We start from the raw sequence: 16,897 nt of genomic DNA on the forward strand, positions 1-16,897 counted from the left end.
TTATGACTGCTAATCAAACCTTTGTGAGTGTGCCTTCACATAGATCACATCTCTTTATATGTACCAGCGTTAGCTTAATGACAGAAACTTTGGAGTAAAATATGAAATGTTTGCTTTTAAACAGGTTGAGAGCTTCAGAGGAAACTGATAGTAAGTTTTTGGTTGCTTGTCACTCATTTTAATTCCTCTCTACAAATCTGACAATTCTGAAGTACAAAATCCAAAAGGAAGTTAATTTACTATAGTTGAAGGGTTATAGGAAAATGTTCAGCTATTGTTTCATACATTAGTTACTAATTTGTACTTTAAAGTGAAAGATTTTTTTGTAAGAACATGTTTTCCTCATGATAAGTGCAAAATCTTAAAAGAAAAAGATCTATTTTTACTCTAGTCTGCCTGGTAATGTTGTCCTTTTCAGCAGGAAGAAACTCTTTAAGATGATGGTGCTGCTTTCATCCCTGTCAGTCTAAGAGATCTCCTGAGTTAAAGCAGGATTTATACCTCAGGATATAAAATTTTTAATGTATGCTTGATTTTTCAAGTTGCAGTTTGGTGAAATTCCTCTCCCTGTGTGTTTTCCCTGAAATGATGAAATCAGTGAAGGATTGAATTTATTATGAAATGGCCAGTGAAGAAGTTTAAGGTTATAGCAAGGAATGACTTTGTTCCACAAAAGCAGAGTGCTAGTTAACTTCACTTGTATTTGTTACCTTTTAGTCTATCTTCCAGTTTTCCTGACATGCCACTAGCTGTAAGAGGCTGAGCAGCTGGGCATCTGTCTCTTTTTGAGGCTAACTCTGATGCAGAAATGAGTTGCTCTTAGGCTTACCTTCCCTTCAAGCATTGCTCTTTCTGGATCTGGCTGTGCACAAAACGCTGCAGTGCTGAAGCACACTGCTGCAAGCATGAAGCTACTCTCTAGAGCTCACCATTACTTTGATTAAAATCCAGTTTTACCATCCTCAAAAGTAATGACTTAGACCCCATTCCCCTTTTCATATTTGTTGTTTTACAATATACAAAATGCAACAAAACTATTTGGGTCCAGCAAGAAAGAGAGCAAAAGGGGACTTGAATCACTAAGGACACTTTGGAAATGCTGGCCCTTCCTCCAACATGTATTTATGTTTTTTATTTAACATCTCTTTTGCTAGAAAAGGGAATACAAGCAAATAAAATACACCAAGAAGAAGAGTGTAATGTTCAAATATTTTGCTGAAGATTCAGTTTTGATTACCTCATTTTTCAGATTTAATAGTAGTACAGTATACATATTTTCTGAAATTGGGCAATTTGAAGGATTGTTTTCCAACAGAACAAAGTGATTTAATCTAATTAATGGAAATGTGTTTACTAATCTTGGTTTTATTAAGAAGTTTTTTTTATAAAACAAAGGTTTGTAAAATAAACCCAATTTTATCTGCCTGTGCCTGTTAAATATGTAGCCACAGAAATTGTTTGTCAGTCTATATTTTAACAGCATTTTAGATGCTGTGGGTTAATGGGACAGTATTATTATAACTTTGGTGTAATAGTATAGTTAACGGAATGCTTAATGACTGAGGATGGAGTTGGAAAAATCATGCCTTTGGGACGCTATGAAGCATGATGGACACCAAAGTGCTTTTAATATCCCAGAGGTGTAGTTGACTTAGAGAAGCTACATGTCCTTGAGGTTAATATCACAAGTTTCCCACCATTTCCCTGAATAAATAAGTTATCTGGCTATATTACATTGGTGACTGAAATATGCCAATATTCTGTACATTGTAATGTAGTTAAAGCCTATTAGTAATTCTCCTTTTTAGAATGCTGAGGTACTAATTCTGATTAATCTGTTTCATGACAAACTCTGGGGTGGAAGGAATTAAAAAATCATGCGTTTATCTCTGCTATAAAAATTAATGTAATGATCCTTTAAAAATTATTTCAGATATCTTTGCCTGCTTGAAAACATCTCAAGATCTGCATCATCACTACTCAGGTAAGAGAGGAGTCACTGGAATGATAGCTGAGTAATTTAACAAATTGAAAAGAACATTAGTTCTTCTTTTGTCATCCTCTGTGATTTTGAAGAGTTGCACAATTGCCCACTGCTAAGAATGTTCTATATTAATTCAAGCCTAACACTCCAGTGAGGAAACTAGGAATTATTTTCTTGCTGCTAATTGCTCCATTCCGGGTATATCTGGCAAATCCAGAGCAGAATGTAGATAATCACTTTCAAAATATGAGCTCTGATTCCTGGGGGGGCAGAAGAGGCACTCATTTGTTTATAGCTGTCACTTCCTCTCACACCTCCCACATCCTCCTTTGTACTTTCTGGAATTGGTTTCTTCAGTTAATTGGTCTTGTACTACTTAATCTGTGTTTATATACCTGTGAACTCCTGGAAATCTGGCAGGGAATAAATCATCTGAATGCTAATTGCCTGCAGTCTTGGTTTTTTCTGAACGGAGTACGAACACATTATTCCTGTGAGGCTTGGGTTTTGGTTTTTCCCAGAGGAGAAGTGAGTAGAGCTCGTCAGTAGATGTCTCTGTTGCCCACAGGACTTGGCCTCCTTTTAAGGGAAGCCTAGGGTAGATCAGGAGCATTAGCAGCCTCCTGAAGTTCAAAAATCTGCGTGATTTTCACTGGGAATAACACCACCTGGTTTGTAATCAGTGTACAGGAGTAATTTCTCTGACATCATGGTGTTGTTGCAGTGATTTATTTGGCTCTCGTCAGGCATGCTATTTGAGATTAGGTAGGACTTTTTAGCATAGATGAGAGTGGTTTCCATTATGACTTAACAAATGTCTCGAGAGGTTTCCAGTGTAGTTTTTCTTGGGGAGATCGGGATAGAACTTAGCCAACTAAGCCCAAAAGTTTGATACTAAAATCCTGCACCAAACACTGCTCATGCATTATTTTTGCTATCACGTTGTGCAGGCAAATACAGTCTGTTTCTCTGCACACCCAGAAGAACTTGAGTTTTGACCTAAGATAGCAGCTGGTGCAAGCCTGCTTCATGTTGCCTTCTTGAGACTGGAGTGAGTGCTGGCAGGGTCTGACAGATGGCACAGGTTTGGCAGCTCCCCTGTTCACATCCTTATCCCTCCTATGCCCTAATTTCATGACTAGAGCACGTTCCTAGTGACATCAAGGGAGGACCTTGATTTTCAGTCCATGCTCCTATTCAGGCATGTTAATCAATGCCTGTTGAATTTGTAATATGTAAACAAGCCTTGAAGTGTAGTCTGAAATGCAGATCTCAAATGAAGACCCTAATTCATGGGTTGACATGTTATGGGTCCACTTTGCTCTCTCCTTCTGGGCTAAATAATCTCTATTCTGCTTAGAGAAGTAATCTTAGAAGGACAGATGATGTCCAGCCTCTGGAAGTCTGCCATCAGGGTTTTTTGGTTGCTCTGCAGAGAAACACAGCTCTGCTGTGATTTGCTCTCTGCTTTGGACGCTAGTTTTGTCTTCAGCCATTGAATAGAGAAAATAGGCAGTCAGCACTGTAGCATCCTATGCCTCTTTGTTGTAGTCTTACCTTTTTTGTGGCTTACTTCACACTTCTCTCCCCTCTCTGATAACTAAGTAATTGTGAGGAGAAATCCATAAATATTTAGATGGCACTCTGAAGTTTGCCTGAGAAATAAGATGCCAATTAGGGAGCTATAGAAGTGTTACTGATGTTGTTTGGCAAGGAGCCCAGATCAAGAAACAGTGCTCTGTGCAGGGCAAGCTTGGATTTTCGTGTGATGCCTTGCTAGTTCCCCAGGTGCTTCTGAGCCTGCCGATACAGGCAGTGAGGGCAACTGGGGCCAATACGTTTCATTGACGCAGTGTGAATGTTGCTGCATTGGAGCTGGCAGGAGTAGGATACAGCGGCAGCCCTTGAGGGAAGGAGGAGGGTGAAGAGTTAGCAGAAGCAGTCCTTCTAGCCAAGGTGCAAGGGGTTTGTCCCAGAGAGCCTGTTTCCTTGGAAGGAGGGAATCAATGAATGAGAGTGGCAGCTGATGCTTGTGAGATACTGTGGGTGTGCGAAGGGGAGTTGTTGGCTGGGTAGAATGGTGATCAGGTCTGACACAGTATCACACTGGAGCCTCCTTGTCTTTATACACTACAGTAAAGTGCTGCCAGATGTTTTTGAAACTCAGCCAGCTTGTTATTTATTCAATAATTCTATGTTGTTTGCAGCTGTTGAAAGAAACAACTTAATGAGACTTGCTCAGACCATACCATTTACACCAGTCCAGCTCTTTGGTGAGTACTAACTTATGGTTATGTTTTTTGCTTTATAAATAGTTGATGCGTTACCTTTTTAAAGAAAAGATTTTTGTTTGAGAAATTTCCTTGGATTAATTTCAGCAATTCTTCTTTTCTAAAAGAGATGAACCAGAATAGAATTGTAGTCATGCAGTAATTTAGGGACTTTTGGAGGTCATCTGGTCCAACTCCCTCTGCAGCCAATTCAGATCATGTTGGTGAGGGCTTGTCCAGTTGCGTTTTGAATATGTCTATAAATGGAGATTCCTTACCTTTGCTGTACAACCTCTTCCAGTGTTTGACTGACTTCATTGCGAACCTAGTATTTTTCCCAGTATTTGTTGGGGTTTCTCTTGCTGTAACTTGTATCTGTTGGCATTCATGTCAACCTCAGAGATCAGTCTAACTCCATCTTCTCTGTATCTATCATTAGGATAGCTGAAGACAGCAAGATTCCCCTTAACCATGCATTCTCTCTCTGTTTCTCTCTCTCATACACACACGCACATTCATGTAGATATATGTATATGATATCCCATCAAGAAGAAAACCAGGTTTTGGTTGAAAGGGCACTGTTCCTCTGTCTGGTACAGAAGACTTGTAGTGTACCAAGGTAAAAAGAACTGCTGTAACTGAAGAGTGGTAGAAAATAATACATAAATTTTTTGGAATGGTTCTGAAATTAGTGCAAACTATTAGCTTACAGCAGTAGAAACTCTGCCTCTAGACACTTGAGATATAGGTGCCTTCTTTTCAGTGGGTAGAATATTTTGTCTCACGGCATCTAGTTGCTGATACTTGCAGCATCATAGGATTTCTTGGGACCAGATTGTTGCAGATAATTAATATAGCTATGAGCATATTGAACACTCTAATCTTTGAAGCTCCCAGGAGACACCTTTCTAGGTATTAAATTGTCAAAAGATAATAAAATGAAGAATTAATAGAAGATTTAAAAAATGTGTCTTGTTATGGTATCTTTATTCAAGTGTCTGTCTTTTATGTAAGACACTGGGTTTTCCATTGCTTTATTTTAATCAAAATATGCACAAATTGTGGTGTTTGACAGCATCTACATTTGTGCTAACTGGTGAAGGTAGGCTCAGGAGTGGGATGGAAATCTAGTCTGAATCCAGTTTGTCCTTCCTTATGCCATTCTTTGCCATTTTGCAGATGTAGTTACCTCAACACGGTTGCCAGTGAAAGCCTGTTTCTTACAAATTAACATTGCAAATAATGTGAGTTGCAAGAAGGAATGCCAGGTTTGAAAAATCAGTCCACTCTTCTGTTAATTTACAAATGATGGCAACAGAAAAGTGTCTTGCTTACGCTGCAAGAGAGGAATGGGAAGCAAAGTGCAACTGAGTCAAAATTCACCACTTTTTTAGGCTTTCAGAAAAATGTTATTACCAGGAGCAGGACATCTGAAATTTTGAACAGTTCAACTAATACTGGAATTCCTAGGAAAAAGACAAATCTTAGTTTAAAACACCAAAACTGTAAACTTCCTGTTAATTTGCTTTAGCTTGTTCTCTTACGATTCCTTGCTCCAAGAAAATTCATGTTTTTTTCAGTCTAATTTCCCTGGCTAATTGAGGCCACATCACCACTTTTGAAGCAACTCAGCTGTCTGTTTGTGTCAAAAGGTGGCACTCTCCAGCCCTTTAGTGTTATGGTTAATAACTATTATAAGCTGTGTGTCTTTGTTCATCTTGTTTGTTTTTTGTTATTGTTAAGCACAGTTACAAAGAAAATACTGTGAGTGTTTCATGGATCTTGGTTAACATAAGTCTTTCTAAAAATTCCCCTTCCACATAAGTGCATAAACAGATGGAGCCACACTCAGGATATTTAAAGTTCATACACTGGAGATAAAACGGTAACCCTTTAAAATTATGTACATCTAAAACTCAACCAGCTTTAAGTACTCAAAAACCTATGGCAAATAAGATTGATTTATATAGACCAGAATATCAGTGAGCTTCGTTTGTGTGGAAGTGTCCAGGAGATCTTAAATTCATGTCTGTTTGGAGGCTTAATACACGCTCTTTGGACCACGCACGTTTTTGCAGTAGATCTTAAGCAGAATGTATTTAGTAAGTAGTGTAAGTTTAGGCTGGGGAAGTTTTCATACAAATGAACAGTTAATGATAAAAAAGGTCTCTTTTAAAGTGTGGCTTATGATGGTGTGTAAAGCGGTATGTTATTTTAAGACATGAAATCAAAATGCAGTTTTCTTCTGTTTTTGCAATGTGTGACTTCTGCTAATAAAACTTCCTTTTATTTAAGCTGGAGAGGAAGTGACGGTCTATCGACTAGAAGAAAGTTCACCTATGAACCTTGATAAAAGCATGTCTTCGTGGTCCCAGCGTGGTATGGCTGCAATGATCCAAGTCTTGTCACGGGAGGAGATGGATGGGGGTCTGCGGAGGGCCATGAAGGTCATTTGTACTTGGTCTGAGAATGATATATTAAAGCTGGGACAAGTATTTATTGTGAAGTCTTTTCTGCCAGAGGTGGTTCAGACTTGGCAAAAGATCTTTCATGATGGCACGGTGTTACATCTCTGCCTGAGGGTGAGTTCAGACCTGGAGGCACACTGACTGGTCTAGCCTGATGTGCCTTAAATGTTACGCTGCTTACCTGTGAATGTCTTCAGCATGGTTGACACGTGGTTTGATGTTACGTTTTGGAAAGGAAAAAGGTTTTGAGTAAGATATATCTCCCATATGTAAACAGTATACAATCAGGGGTGGGGGTGTGTGTTTTGACAAATCCATGGCACTTTTCTTCATGAAAATGAAAGTGATGTTTACAACATTATTTTCTTCAGGAGATCCAACAGCAAAGGGCTGCCCAGAAATTAATCTATACCTTCAATCAAGTGAAGCCTCATACTATTCCCTATACTCCAAGGTAAAATCACTGTCTTTAAATGTTGAATGCCAAAGGCTTCTTTTCTCAGCTGTATCCCAGGTCTAGTGCAGCCTTCTTTTCCACAGTGGGTTGAAATAGCTGCTGTTTAGACAATCTAAGATAGTTAATCAACTTTTTAAGAGGAAAGGTAGGTAGCTTTGAACTTTGTCTTTATAGCTACATGTGATGGCAATCTTCTTCATAATGCTGTTCCTTAGACTTAAGCAAGAATTGCCTTTTATGCAATTAACATAAACCAATTTCATATAGCTCATTTACAGTGGACTGGAGTAAATTAGATTATGTTGTTTGTCCATAAACTAGACTTTCTGATCAAGTGCTTTGTTTTGAGAGTTATCAAACCAAGAAAGCCTTTGTGCTGTCTACTATTTGATACATCCTGCTGTTCAAAATGCTCCACCTAGGGAAGATGTAACCTCCTTTTTGGTATATTTTCTTTGCATCATGCCATGTGCTGACTGTGAGGATGTTCATTGCCCTGCCAGTTCCTGATAGACTCCATTTATATGTACAGGTTCCTGGAAGTTTTCCTCATCTACTGCCATTCAGCAAACCAGTGGCTGACCATTGAGAAGTACATGACTGGTGAGTTTCGGAAATACAACAACAACAATGGAGACGAGATTACTCCCAGCAGTTTGCTGGAAGAACTAATGCTGGCCTTCTCTCACTGGACCTATGTGTACACCCATGGGGAGCTTCTTGTCCTGGATTTGCAAGGTAAGTGCTAGCGTCGGATCACTATTGGAAACCTAATGAAAAGCTATTCTCTCAAAAGAGAATTTAGTACTGAGAAATGGGCCAAATTATCTTCTCATTTACATACTGGCGAAGCTCAAGAAACCCCTGGATATCTGTTGTGTGGCAGTGATAAATGAGTATCCACAGAAACACTCTAGATTAATGTACATGTAATAGGAAAATAATTTGACTTCAGATACATCTAGGCTGAATGGGCAAAAGAGCAGGTAGATAAAGGGTGCAGAAACATTTCAGGCAGCTCCAAAAAAACACTCCACAGTTAAGGTATTTTTATTAAGATAGGTAAATAATACAGGGATTCATATGCGCACACCTAATGTATGTCTATATCTGTTAAGAGTGTGAAGGACTATCTGTATTTTTTCGTTTTTCATATTAATAAACCTGAAAGCAGTTTACATAAGCTGCAAGCCTGAATGCTATTCACAAAGTCTGGTGACTCTTTCAGAGAGCATGTGATCGCTTTACTGTACATGTGTAAGTGGGAACATGGCATATTTTAAAGAGATAAAACAGTTGACAATGTTCAGAAGATGAACATCACCCATCAAACATTATAAACACTGTTGTTTGTCATTTCTGTCAAGGGAAATGTGTATGGGTAGACAGAGACTTAACATATTTACATTTTACAGCATCCAGAAGCTGTGAATTACAAAAAGACATGCTTATTATGCAAAATAAACCTATAATTCCATCCTTGCCTTCATTTGGTTTTAGCTGCACATGAAAAAAAATACAGAAAGAGTAAGTGTGTCTTCACCATAGCCTACTAGAATTTGTCTGAAGTTTTCTTGGGTTTATTATTCAGTTCTCGACAGTTCCAGACCAACTATATTGGCTCAAACATGGAGAATTTAAACATCTATGTAAATCGTCAAGACTGGAGCTTCAGTTTCCATCTCTAACAAACTGAAATCTGCTCTAGTTTTGGCCTCGTGTTTATCTTGTAGTTCTCTAATCTGGAGTTTAGGAAAAGTGCAAGGGCTGCTCCCCTTTGAGTTCTAATAGGATTAATCGATATCACAATTTACTATATAATACCAGGGCCATCTCCACATACATATAGAGCACATTTTGTCTAATTTGCATAAACTGAAATGATCTTCATTGAAGTGTTGCAGTTTGGGGCTATTTCACTCACAACATGCTTTTTCCATGATCTTTACTGGTTTTTGTTGCAGAATATGAACTTACCATCAGTGGCCTGCTGAAATAGAAATAATTGCATATCATATGATCATAGACTTTTTTCTTTATTGTAAAAGCACAATGATTTTCTCAGATATAAGAAAAGAGCTTTTTGGTAAAATGATAGTATGTCATCAGTTTGGGTAAAACTGCAACATAGGTATCAGCATTCAGGTGTCATAATGAAATTATTTATTTAATACACTTCCATGGCCACTCAGAAGAAAAAGGGGATAACACCAAATCACGAAGTTGTGTCTTGTGTTTGTTACCTTGAAGAGAACATGTATCTGACAGTAGATATATTGATATCAGTAAGATCCACATCTGATTAATACCTTTACTCCAACTTAAATAGCGGTCTTATGGTTGGTCACATTTTGCTTAGTTAGCTGAGCTTCAGCATAATATGTAGTGCATTTGCATAAGCCTTCTGTCTGTGTATAAATAAACCTCAAAGCAGCTGAAGTCAAGACTGTACTAAGAACTCTGTATATTTGCCAATACTTAACAGATTTTTGTACTCATAGCGTTTTCTTTTTCACTCATGACCACTTTAACTATGACACTTTATGATCTACAAAGAAAAGGGTAATTACATTTTTGTTAAGTGCCAGATTATGAAATTGTGACTGCTTTGTAACACGCACTGTCGATTTTGTTGTAGGTGTTGGGGAAAACCTTACAGATCCATCTGTGATTAAACCTGAAGACAAAAAGTAGGTTTCTTTCTGATGAAATTATAATTCACTTCAGATGTTCTGCCAACATTCTGTGTATTTAGAGCATTTCTTATGTTTTGTGTGAGAGAGATTTATTTATTTTTTGCATGGTGTTTGGGTTAAATGAAGTTATGATGTCAATGGAGAGGCTACATCTTCTGCAGTGCTTTCACAGAATCACAGAATCATCTAGGTTGGAAAGGACCTTGAAGATCATCTAGTCCAACCTTTAACCTAGCATTTGCAGTTTCCAACTACACCATATCCCTCAGTGCTATGTCGACCCAACTCTTAAACACCTCCAGGGATGGGGACTCCACCACCTCCCTGGGCAGCCCATTCCAATGCCTAACAACCCGTTCTGGAAAGAAATACTTCCTAATGTCTAGTCTAAACCTTCCCTGGCGCAACTTGAGGACATTCCCTCTTGTCCTATCGCTTGTTACTTGGTTAAAGAGACTCATCCCCAGCTCTCTGCAACCTCCTTTCAGGTAGTTGTAGAGGGCGATGAGGTCTCCCCTCAGCCTCCTCTTCTCCAGACTAAACAACCCCAGTTCCCTCAGCCGCTCCTCATACGACCTGTGCTCCAGACCCTTCACCAGCTTCATTGCCCTTCTCTGGACACGCTCGAGTAATTCAATGTCCTTTTTGTAGTGAGGGGCCCAAAACTGAACACAGTCATCGAGGTGTGGCCTCACCAGTGCTGAGTCCAGGGGCAAGATCACTTCCCTGTCCCTGCTGGCCACGCTATTTCTGATGCAAGCCAGGATGCCATTGGCCTTCTTGGCCACCTGGGCACACTGCTGGCTCCTGTTCAGCCGGCTGTCAATCAACACCCCCAGGTCCCTCTCTGACTGGCAGCTCTCCAGCCACTCCTCCCCAAGCCTGTAGCGCTGCTGGGGGTTGTTGTGGCCCAAGTGCAGCACCCGGTATTTGGCCTTATTGAAACTCCTACAGCTGGCCTCAGCCCATCGCTCCAGCCTGTCCAGGTCTCTCTGCAGAGCCTCCCTACCCTCGAGCAGATCAACACTCCCACCCAACTTGGTGTCATCTGCAAACTTACTGAGGATGCTCTCGATCCCCTCTTTGGGGATCGAGCTTTGGAGGACTGTGGACTTGGGGGACTGTAAGTGTCCCAGCTCCCAACATGTGGTGAGTGGTGTATCAAAGATGAGGAGAGTCTGTACTGCTGTGCACAGGGGAGCACAGGAATTTTCTGGGACTATGCAAGGAGAGCAGGAATGGGAGATGGAAGACCCTGTCTCTTCACAGATTTGTACCAAAGGAGGTCATCAGTAACTTAAATGTGGCAGACCAATTTCCCCTGCCTTGTGGGGCATTGTTTCATGGAGTATATGGGGCCACAATGGCTTAAGAGGATGAGGGCCTCTGAACCTCTGGTCTTTCCAGTAGGCCCTAGTGGTGATACGGAGATGGTAAATCATGTATGGCAAGTTACAAAAGCTAGGGAGACTACACAGAAGTATCAGTCTGCTTTCATGCATCAAATTTCAGAATTAGACCATGGCCATTCTTCCATCCTGCAACGTTGCTCCTTACTGGTATTTGATGTAGCAAGAGGAGGAGCAGTAGTGTTGATGGTTGCTGTCCTGCAAGGTCCTCTTCTCTGGGGAGCTGAGGATGTCTCCAGCTGTGCCCTGGCGTCCTTGCCCTCCCACTGTCTTGTGCTCAGCTTGTCTCACTCTTGCTCAGCTCATGTCATCTGATTGAAGGGATGTCTCATGTTTGGAAGGAAGAAAGATATAAGTATGAAAAGTCTGATTTAATACAAAGGGCAATTATCTATAGAAATATCAGATGACTTGCCTAGAACTCAGAACAAGTTAATTTTGGAAGCAGGCTCTCAGTTATGGGACCATTGTTAATATTTCATTAATACGTTTAGTAATAAATTACTGTATTAGTGTTGTATGAATGTTTAATTATGAATATAAGTGTATTGGCCATATAATATTTATTTTGGAAGCAACATCAAAAATATGTTGAGCACCTCACAGTGACAAAGTCACTAAGTAGGTCATAGGACCATGACAGAAGCATAGCTTAGGGCATAGCTTAGGGATAGCTTAGGACAGAGACAGAGAGGTCAATCATGTAGTTTTTCACAAGATTTTAGTAAACATTTTTAAGGTATTGCTACAGCTACAGATGTATAGAAGTCTGATTTGTTACTGTTCAAGTGAATTTTTTCTGTCAGTGATAGCATGAGCTGTAATAATTATTACTGAAGACTGTAGCCAGTCATTGACCAGAGTACTGAACACGACAACGCAACCTATCCTCTTTAGAATAGGAATAATATTTATCTCCATTATCTTGAAGCATATGTTTATTAGTGTCCTGGATTATTTTTGTTATTTAATAATTTTGTCATATTAAAATATGATCACACAGGTCTTATTTTCAGAACTTCTTGTTTTGTTTTTTATCGTCTGCAAAACAGTCAAGTCCTAGTTAAAGAGCAAGTGTTGATTAATTGATCAAAACCAGCTTGATTTTATTATGTTCAGGGAAATCTTCAGAACAGCAAGTTGTGAAACTATATTGTTTTGATTCAGGGATCTAAAGGAATAAGTCAGTGAAACTGGATGAATTCTGTAAGCAGCTAGTAGATACACAATTCTAAGAAACACTTTCTAAAACAGTAATAATAACAATGTCTTTGCTCTAGCCTTCATTTGGTCACAAGAGAAACATTTCTGGCAGTAACAAGATCTGTTTTAAGTTTTCATTTGTAGGTAAGATATTTAATCCAAACCTGTGCACTAACTCAAAAGTTGCTTTGAGCTCGTGTTCTCTTAGAAGCCTGGGAAAAGATAGATGGCATCTGACTGTCAGGGCTGATTCAAATTTTAGCACTACTTATAGTTAAATTATTTATGTTTTGCTTCTTTAATTCCACTGATTTAGTGGCTCATGTCATTATCTTGTAATGAGTCTTTTCCTTCATGCATCCTGCATGGTGTCTTGAAATGGACTTTGTAATGGCACAGTGTGACCTCTAGCTCTGTGATAGTGCATTCTGTCTTGGTTTTATGATAAAAATAACAGATCTGTTTGGAAAGTATGCCTGATACTGTGACATCTCAGACAAATCCTGAGCTGATGTAAATCAGTGTAAGTTCATGGATATTTAGCATCAATTGAAGATCTGGCCATGTGCACTGCATACGATGTGACAAAATGATGTGGGTCTAATGTTCACAAAAAGATTTCTCTTAAAAACAGAAATATTTGAGGCACAACAGCAAGGTTGTGACACAGTGCAGTCCCTACAGACTCCTGTACACAAATGTTGGGAAGAATTGCCTCATCAGTATTGCTCTGGATGCTCTTTTTAGCATGTACTACTTGCCGAATCCACAACAAAGTCCACACGGGTAAAGCTTTCACAGACACTAGGTGCAGAGTGTCTGTAGAGCAGATTCAGGGATGAGGAAAGTAGTGGGCTGAGTTTCAAGTTGGAAAGAACTGATGCATTAGGCCTGCTGAGAGAGGTGAGAAAAAGGGTGCTGACAGTCAAAAATCTCATTGCAAGCATGTGAAAAGGAGTTGTCAGAGGTTCTAGGTCTCTTACTCTCCCTTTTGAAAGCTCTCAGGCAGATAGTGATGGGCTGAAGGTTTTAGTAAGGAGTGGAGACCACGTTCTCTGAATCTACTCATTAGCATGTGTTCTGAAGAACAAATCTATTGCATTTTACAAAGCTGTGCACTTCTAGCTAAACAATTTGCCGCTGAATTGCTGCCAGTAGATGAAGCATCTGCATGAACTGAACATCTACTGTAGAAACCTGCACAACTGAAACAGGTGGACTGGAAGCTAAATCTGCAAGAACATACCAAATACATGACTTGGGCACCTCCCTGGAAAGGTGCTACTTGCCATGAAGCCCCCCACAGTCCTTTACCTTCCATCAGTAAAGCCCTGTAAATTTCTTATTGCCTGCTTTGAGCATTTGTAGCTCCGCACTATAAGGAGCGCTGTTTGCATCAGCACAGTCTGTGTTACCAGGCAGGACCAGTCTGGTACAATCTGGTAGGCATTTATGGAGTGTATCTATTAGGTAAGGTTCTGCACAAAATGAGGAACATGTTTTGTTTTTTTAAGCCCATTAGCTCACATTAATTCACCTGCTTGGGAAATAGGAAAGCTGGGCTCAATATTTTTCTCTCCTTGAAGATGAAATCAGACCATGAATAACCAGGAAAGTGACTTTGTTTATAAAACATTTGTAGGATTAGAAGGGACCCAAAGAGTTCAGCCGTTTCTTCTTCTGCACCAGGTCATTCTTGGCTTTACAGATCTTGTACAGACAAATCTTAAGGTCTTCCAAGCATGACCTTAAGAACGTCCCAGAGCATGTGTTTCCATACTATCATTACTATCTGAAAGTTTTTTCCCGATTTCCTTCTTGAAACATTTCTTTCTGGTCCCGTCTACTATTGACATAGACAAAAAAATTTCAACAAGTTCAAAGGTAGTCAGCACCTTCTCCTTCAATTTCTTTTTTTTCTTTTTAGGCTACCCCCTAATCTTTTCATATATGTCATGATTTCTAGACTTCTGGTCATTCTTGTTATTTTCCCGATTTATCCCCATATTTCTGGAAATAGTTTTCCAAATTTAAATGCAGTATTCCTCTTGAACCATTGCCAGTGCTGGGTAGAGAGGAAAGATTACTTCATATATGTAGCAAACAATATCCCTGTTTATCTCACAACAGCATAAGAAAATTATCAGTCTGTCCTGTGCTATTTGCTGCACTTTGCATGGAATAACAAATCAGAGGAAGTGTCAGAGTGGTTCCATACCCTTGTGGTTAGTGCAGTCTTCTCAATTTCCTATGCCTGCCCAAGCAAATACTTAAGTATGTTCTATTCTTACTGACATTTTACCAGATTATACCAAGGATGGAAATGGCTATATAGCATCATGTCATTGAAGTGTATATATGGCACTTAAATTATATTTCACTTCTTGTCTTGTTTGATGTACTAATTTGCAGTAAAAGCTGATTAGATGGGTCCTTCAGATGATCCAGGAGACAGGTAGTCTTTAGAGTCTGCCAGAAATTAGAGAGATACTAAGCTTTCTGTAGTAGTTTTGTCTAATCATAGCTTTTCTCCTGTGTGAACAGGGAGAGTGTCATATTTGAAAACTACTTTCTTTAGAGAGAATATATTTTGCAAGTGTGGATTACAGATAGATTTGAGAGAGTTAAAATCTTTTTATATAGCTTCACAGAGCTGTAATTGATTTCAGATTTCAAAATGTGTTGTTTCCACTCTGCATATCATTAAAATAAAATACTAGCATTCATAAAGTTTCTTTGGAAGTGCTTCTTGTGTGCTGTGTTCTGTGATGTCTAGAATGTCAATTAAATTCTTGAGAATAATGGTAGAGCAATATTAAAATTAATGAACACTGATCTTTCAGACTACATTAAAAATCTGTTATAATTATGTGGTACGTCTAATACATGTGTGGATATAGCTTGCTTCTGTTTGTAATTGTGTCAGCTTCATTCAGGATATGCAATACACTTCCACAAATGGATCCCCTAGTAACGTTGCTGAATTGGCCAGAGTGCAGACACATGGAAATGAGCATAGGAAGAAGCCAATAAATTTTAAAGCCTTTCTTGTCAGCAGTGTTCTGTGTTTTTTTTTTCTGTGCTGCATATTAATGTGACTAGGGTTCTGCTTGCTTTTGGCTTTCTGTTCTTAAATAAGGTAGAAGTAAGACCTTGCTAGCTCTGGTTTGTTCCCAGGTGCCTACTATCAAAACCAGAACCAAACCATTTGCTTGATGAGAAGGAGCGATGGCTGCAACAGAATCACTCAGATTCTGGCGTATGTTGTCTACACATCACTGTGTCCAAATTTCCTTTGAGCATTTTGCTAGGAACTGCTGGGTCTGTCCTGTCTCCCTTTAGAGCGTTTCTGAGATACAGTAGGAAAGAAAAGTTGTGTGGGGTAATACTTTACCAGAACTGGCAGTTTCCTTGTCCCACAGGTAAAAAACTTGTGATGTACCCTAAGCTTTGATTGACTTTATACAAAGGGCTAACTTATCTCTGATTTTTAAAAAAACCCAAATCATCATCTCTCTCCCTTACAATTGCTTTATTTTGAATTCACTGATTATTTAATAACATTTCTTTTAGATCTGGAAAGATGGTATTTGGACCAGCAAACCTAGGAGAAGGTGCAATAAGAAACTTCATCACAAAGCATCGTTGTAACTCTTGCTGCAGGAGGCTGAAACTTCCTGGTATGCAAAGTAAAGATTAATTTTTAATCTATGTATAACTTTTTAAGTGCAAGGAAGTAAAGGCCTAGGCATTCTGTAAAGACAAGAACTCAAAGCCAAAACAGATTGCTGTTCTGGATGATTTTACACACACCCTATTTTTTCTAGGGGAAGGCTCTTTCCTTTCAGTGCCTACATGGAGTAATAATTGCTGTTTGAGTCTGAAACAGAAACTGCAGTGTTATTGTTTTTGATTATTTGTGTCTGTAGCAGCTAGTGATAATAGAGGGGAAAATCAGCTGTATGAATGCAGTCAGGGAAGGTTCATTCATATCAGTTCACATCATTTTGAGTCCCCCCAGGGCTTTCATTCCCCTGGCTCTCATTTGCCCTGCTGCAGATTTTCTTCCTCCTGGAAACAGCTAACAGACCACCACCAGTCACTGGGTTGGACACTGCCTGGGGTGTACGTGTTTTTCAAATATTTACTTGTCTGCATTGTTGAATTTATTTTCTTGCCGTAGATTTGAGAAGAAGTGACTACGCACTGGAAAGGGTTGGTCCAGCCTTCGAAATAGAAATAGAGACAAGCATCAGAGGAGCTGATGATGCAGATGAGCCCTTGGAGTATGACACACGGCTGTGAAGTGGTGGCTGCGAGCAGAGCCCACGTGTTTATGTGCTCAAGAACCTGTCCCTTGTCACTGCCATGGGTCAGTCCAAAAGAACAAAACTCAGGTGTCTGAGTGCA

General features: G+C 39.4%; 1 protein-coding gene across 1 annotated transcript in view; it reads left to right on the forward strand.

The window, feature by feature from the left end:
* TRPM6 (transient receptor potential cation channel subfamily M member 6) overlaps nucleotides 1-16,792 on the forward strand; it is a 57,495-nt gene extending 40,703 nt beyond the window's left edge. The window contains exons 22-30 of the mRNA XM_074856908.1: nucleotides 125-150; nucleotides 1,934-1,984; nucleotides 4,192-4,257; nucleotides 6,550-6,836; nucleotides 7,094-7,176; nucleotides 7,712-7,917; nucleotides 9,818-9,869; nucleotides 16,061-16,167; nucleotides 16,671-16,792. Coding sequence (XP_074713009.1) covers nucleotides 125-150; nucleotides 1,934-1,984; nucleotides 4,192-4,257; nucleotides 6,550-6,836; nucleotides 7,094-7,176; nucleotides 7,712-7,917; nucleotides 9,818-9,869; nucleotides 16,061-16,167; nucleotides 16,671-16,792 — 1,000 coding nt within the window. The remainder of the gene's footprint in view (nucleotides 1-124; nucleotides 151-1,933; nucleotides 1,985-4,191; nucleotides 4,258-6,549; nucleotides 6,837-7,093; nucleotides 7,177-7,711; nucleotides 7,918-9,817; nucleotides 9,870-16,060; nucleotides 16,168-16,670) is intronic.
* Nucleotides 16,793-16,897: the final 105 nt, after the last annotated feature.

The sequence above is a fragment of the Strix uralensis genome, chromosome Z (genome assembly GCF_047716275.1).
Source record: "Strix uralensis isolate ZFMK-TIS-50842 chromosome Z, bStrUra1, whole genome shotgun sequence".
NCBI classification, from domain to species: Eukaryota; Metazoa; Chordata; class Aves; order Strigiformes; family Strigidae; genus Strix; species Strix uralensis.